We start from the raw sequence: 6,000 nt of genomic DNA on the forward strand, positions 1-6,000 counted from the left end.
GGACGTAGTGTCTGTCATCCTGATGTTTCTTTGAATGAGAATGTGTGGTGCATTATGAAGTGTAAAATAGAGCAATGCAGACTCCACAGTGCCACTGGACAGCCATGTAAAGAATGAATGTGGGACCACTCCACTTCCGACACCACAGAAACTGGTGTCGAATGTGGCCAAACACTGAAGAAGTGTTTTGTTTAAAAGATAAAGACATTATATTACAAAAGATTATATCATACAGTTGTGAAAGTGCCAACCTTTGTGAAATGCTTTTTTCACATTTTTAAATTCAGAATAAGCATATAAAGTTTAAAAAATTCTTAATTTCTTAAAATTCTTAAAGTCTGTAGTATTTTCAATAAAAATTTAGCTGAACAGATTTGCAGATCATCACACATTTTACACAGCCCCAAGCATTTTTTTAAAGGAGCCGCAAACTAATCTTTACAACATTCATTTATTTTCTATACCCAATTATCCCAATTAAGGGTCATGAGGGAGCTGGAGCCTATCCCAGCAGTCACTGGGTAAGAGGCGGGGTACACCAAACAAGAAGTGGTACCATCAAAAAGAAGTCCCTCAAAGAAAATCAGTTGCTTGCTTCATCCAATATGATTACACACGGTTACACTTGATACTTAGAACAAAAACTACACATTGCTATGTGGGGGAAAAAAACTTGAAATGTTTCACTGAGTGCAAACACTGAGGGACAGAAACTGAACTGCCACTAAAATATCACAATCTGTCTCTGTGAAAGTGATTTAGAAAAAAAAATCCATCATCATAAAACTTATCTACATATTTAGGTGTTTATATACAATCATACTTGACACGTTTAGATCAGTAACTGATGGGTGAACTTCTCACCACACCTACCATAAACATACAGAGAGACTAAAATACTGTATAACTGTTGCAGATACATATGGGGATGTTTGAGAACCACACTTCATGGGAATATTACTTGGGTTTGTGATTAACCATTGGAACACATTGGTCAAAGGTCAAGGTCAAGCAAAACACAGCCCAAAAACATGTTTACCATAGTATCTCCTATACCAATGTGAGATTTAATTAAAAGTTCATATTGATGGGTAAAATATTTGTGATGGACTGGTATATAACCGACTTCATGATAAAATCAAAATATGACATCATATATACACTGAAAAAAGGGAAACATCAATGCACTTCATTCAAAGTACTTATTTACATTGGTCTAATGGAAAATTGTGGTTTCCAATTTAAATCTGCTGGAATCACTTCACCAAATCATAAATATACATAGTGAAAAACTAAACAAATTAGCTGAAACAAATTACATCATTTTTTAAAGTTGATCCAAAGTATCATTTTTTTCAGTGTAGAAAAAGAAGTGCAGGCCAAGATGTCAGTCCTTTGATGCTTTTCATTGCTGTAGCTATTATATAACCCGACAGCTTCTTTTGTGATATGTCACAAAATCTATTCTCGCTACACTTTGCTACTAATTTTAACCATAGTCCCAGTGTCTCCCCCCCACCCAGGTCACTGCAAATTTGATGATGCCATCACAAAATATTTTCGTGACATCACGAAAATCTACTCCATGTTGTGACAGTATCACAAACTAATACATTAAATCACCTTTTGTGACACCAACATGAACTTGATGTGAGATCGGGTTATTTTGTGATGATATCATGAACAAATACATAAAATTATTTTTGGTGACAACATCACAAACTTGCCATGAGATCGAGTTGCAGCCCAGCATGAGATCAGGTTGAGCTTGCTGGGAGATCAGGCTGAAACTGGACTTGAAGTCAATCTAAACCTCGAATGTTACATTCACACTACTGAAGGAAAGTGAAAATTTGATTAACACCGACCAGCGCTGAGGTCCTCCGGAATCCGCAGGAGCTAAGTCGAAGTCGGTCGGGCAATGCTGATGTTTGTCGTGGTCCCAGAAAAATTTTCAACATGCTTAAAATCTCTGACACCCGTGCTACAATGCTAGCAAGAATTTAGCTCCACTACCACTACATCACCTCTGCTAGCACACTGTTACTGCTCCATGTGCTTCCACCGGCCTCCACTGGCCAACATTGGAGGCTTGACTGGCTGCACCACCTCCTCTGGATCCCTTGTTCATGAAGAAATATGAAGAAATGCAGTAGCGCAAGTTCAACCTGGGGTCTCATGATTCGGAGTGTCTGACAATCAACTAATTGACCTCAGCCATGAGCATCGTCCTGACAGATGTTACTGTTAACCATCACCACAAACTAACAGGATGTAGGCATCTTCTTTAAAAGCTTCAATGTCTCAGTGTGTTTCAGTTCTCTGCCTGACGCTCCCTCCACCGCTCCACCACCATGAGTTGGTCCCTGTCCATTGCGGAGGATGGGCTCCACCCACTGCCTCCTCTATCAGCAGAATTCAAGTCTCTGCTTATCCCACTGCTGTGATTGGGTCTGAGGCCAAACCAAATTTTTAACTCTATACTCACTTATGTAATCGATAATTTCCTTTAACTTGACGATTCCAGTGGTATACATGTGAACCCATACATCTTGATGACACACCAGTAGCAATTTCAGTTTATATAGGCTATATCACATGACATCTCAAACATTGCAGAGTGCGCTACCAAGACACCCACTCCAACAGTGAACGTTGAACTGCATCCTAAAGTAAGTTATTGGGCCATCGCCAAATTTCAAGCTCCTCAATACAATGTTACCCTCCGCTGAAGATAAAGAATTTGGACCCCTGGAGGAAGCCTCTCTGCTGTTTCACAGAGATTTTTGAGAATCTGCTACGTAGGCCAGTGTCAACCAATTCATGTAATCATGTTAATGGGCTCTAAAACTGTATTAGCAAAAGCAAAGTATAGTGCGTAGAAAACAGTAATACACTGTGCAGAAAGGTTAAAAATGCACTGTACTCTTATATATTGTCAGTACTTCAAACCACTATAGAACCACAAAAAAGCACCTCAGCACATCCTTCAGTGATGCTTAAGGTGTATACAGTCTGTAAATATATTTCACTATAAAACACAATGTGCTTTTTATATGATACTTAGAACAGACAAGTGAAGAGAGCAGTAAAGGCACTTAAGTGTTTTGTTTTTTTGTTTTTTTTTTTAAGATTCCTCCTCTGCTGAGGAACTTAAATCTGGTACACACACACAGACACACGCACACACAATGGGAAATGAAAAGCAAGAAGCCTGTCGTTATGTTATAGAGCCACTCCATTAGAATCGCTTTCAAAAATTCAGACAGCTTGTTAAATGTGATATGTTTGAGCAGAGGTGCCTGCAGTGAAAACGACAGGAGCTCCAGAGACCCGGACTCTCCCCCACAACCGCTGAGTTTTACAGCGAGTCGGTTTTGGGATGTCAGAGTCAGATAGGCTGTTAAAGGTAATACGGCGCAATAAAGTCGATCAGCACACGCACGAAGTCATCAGACCCACCGGGGGGGAAAACAGTTTGAATTCATGCTTTCACACATGGGTGTTCCAGATGATCAGCCTACCGTTGAGCTGGTTGTAGACCACATCCTCCAGCCTCTCCAGTCTCTGGAGGATCGACTGTCTGTCCACCAAGTTGGAAACTTTGCCATTTCGGGCTCGGAGCCGCTGCTCGGATATACGGCCGATCTGGATCAGCTCCTCGGAGCGGTCCTGGATCCTGCAGTAGACGGAGAAAAGGATGATCCCGACAAACACCAGAATGTTGACGGTCAACAAAGTTTTGATTTTGCGTGCCACAGCCATGAACGAGCCTGGAACGCGGCCGCGAGTCCGGTGTGCGTCCGCGTGCGGTGGCCTGCTTTAGACGGAGTGGCTTCAGCACCACGGACAGCTCCTCAGCTCGGCATCGGAGCCGCCGCGCGTCAAAGTTGAACGGATCCCGGGCAGCGGACAAACAGCCGCTCCGCTACATGTTACAGCCAACAACCGACGCTGCCGGCGGCGGTAACCATGTCGGTAGGGTGAGAAGTGGCCGCTTCCTCAGCCCCGGTGTTCGTCCATCTTCCGCTGGTTGCGCTTAAGCATCCTCCCGCCGCCTCCGAGCTGCTCTGGCATCTTCTTTCTGTGCGACACGCGCTTCAAAAACACGTCGTTTCTCTGTGTCTTCGTCTGTCCGTCAGTCGGTCGGTGATTTGCCGATGCTCGGTGCGTGCGGAGCTGCTCCGTCTCTCCTCCTCCTCCTCCTCCTCTCTCCGCCGCTGCGTCCTGACGTTCTAAGGCACAATCATGAATATTTCACCAGCCGGATTAGATCAAATCAAGTGAGCAGCAAATACTTCCACTTCGTACAGCACATTTTTTTTTGTTGTTGTTGTGTTCTGCGTCACGTGGTGACTGAACATTTGCGCAAAGATGTGTCAGCAGATTGCGCCATTTGATCCGTAAACGGTTTCTGTCTCACCTCTGACGCCGCTTCCAGGGCAACTTCAGTGCTTCACATTCATCTTTATTTATTTTCTGCAGCTCACCCTCGATTATAATAAATGTTTCAGAAATCACATGTGAATTTATTTTACTTTTTATTTATTTATTTTTGCTTGTTTATTAAAACAATACGATAATTGTAGGTTCAAGGACATCTATATATATATCTATATCCACACACACACACACACACAGGTGCTGGTCATATAATTAGAATTTCATGAAAAAGTTGATTTATTTCAGTAATTCCATTCAAAAAGTGAGCCTTGTATATTATATTCATTCATTCCACACAGACTGCGATATTTCACATGTTTATTTCTTTTACTTTTCATGATTATAACTGACAGCTAATGAAAATCCCAAATTCAGTATCTCAGAAAATTTGAATATTACTTAAGACCAATATAAAAAAAGGTTTTTTAGAAATGCTGGCCAACTGAAAAGTATGAACATGAAAAGTATGAGCATGTACAGCACTCAGTACGTAGTTGGGGCTCCTTTTGCCTGAATTACTGCAGCAATGCGGTGTGGCATGGGGTCGATCAGTCTGTGGCACTGCTCAGGTGGTATGAGAGCCCAGGTTGCTCTGATAGTGGCTTATAATGACAAGTTGACATTTTTTGGATTGTCTTGATAACAACTTGACTTTAATCAAAGTTACATGACCAGAAGTTGTCTTTGGCCTTTTTGGTCTTTGGTTGTATGCCAACTTGTCAACTTGTCATTACAAAAACCGAATGACACTTAATGACAACAGTCATAAACATCTATGACATTGACATAATGTTTATGACACGTTTATAACAGTTATGACAGTATTATGTCGCATGTCACTTTTATGATGATACCTTCAAGTAAAGTGTCACTGGAATGTCTTCTGATGTAGTTTGAGACTGATCTGATGAGGATGCCGCTTATAATCCAGCAAAAAGGGATCAATCAATCAATCAATCAATTTTTTTATATAGCGCCAAATCACAACAAACAGTTGCCCCAAGGCGCTTTATATTGTAAGGCAAGGCCATACAATAATTATGTAAAACCCCAACGGTCAAAACGACCCCCTGTGAGCAAGCACTTGGCTACAGTGGGAAGGAAAAACTCCCTTTTAACAGGAAGAAAACCTCCAGCAGAACCAGGCTCAGGGAGGGGCAGTCTTCTGCTGGGACTGGTTGGGGCTGAGGGAGAGAACCAGGAAAAAGACATGCTGTGGAGGGGAGCAGAGATCGATCACTAATGATTAAATGCAGAGTGGTGCATACAGAGCAAAAAGAGAAAGAAACAGTGCATCATGGGAACCCCCCAGCAGTCTACATCTATAGCAGCATAACTAAGGGATGGTTCAGGGTCACCTGATCCAGCCCTAACTATAAGCTTTAGCAAAAAGGAAAGTTTTAAGCCTAATCTTAAAAGTAGAGAGGGTGTCTGTCTCCCTGATCTGAATTGGGAGCTGGTTCCACAGGAGAGGAGCCTGAAAGCTGAAGGCTCTGCCTCCCATTCTACTCTTACAAACCCTAGGAACTACAAGTAAGCCTGCAGTCTGAGAGCGAA

The 6,000-nt window shown here is 42.0% G+C and overlaps 1 protein-coding gene across 1 annotated transcript in view; it reads right to left on the reverse strand.

The window, feature by feature from the left end:
* Positions 1 to 4,151, reverse strand: part of galnt9 (polypeptide N-acetylgalactosaminyltransferase 9) — a 392,311-nt gene extending 388,160 nt beyond the window's left edge. Inside the window, exon 1 of the mRNA XM_034171079.1 lies at positions 3,525 to 4,151. Coding sequence (XP_034026970.1) covers positions 3,525 to 3,765 — 241 coding nt within the window. The 5' untranslated portion in view covers positions 3,766 to 4,151. The remainder of the gene's footprint in view (positions 1 to 3,524) is intronic.
* Positions 4,152 to 6,000: the final 1,849 nt, after the last annotated feature.

The sequence above is a fragment of the Thalassophryne amazonica genome, chromosome 5 (genome assembly GCF_902500255.1).
Source record: "Thalassophryne amazonica chromosome 5, fThaAma1.1, whole genome shotgun sequence".
Classification (NCBI taxonomy): domain Eukaryota; kingdom Metazoa; phylum Chordata; class Actinopteri; order Batrachoidiformes; family Batrachoididae; genus Thalassophryne; species Thalassophryne amazonica.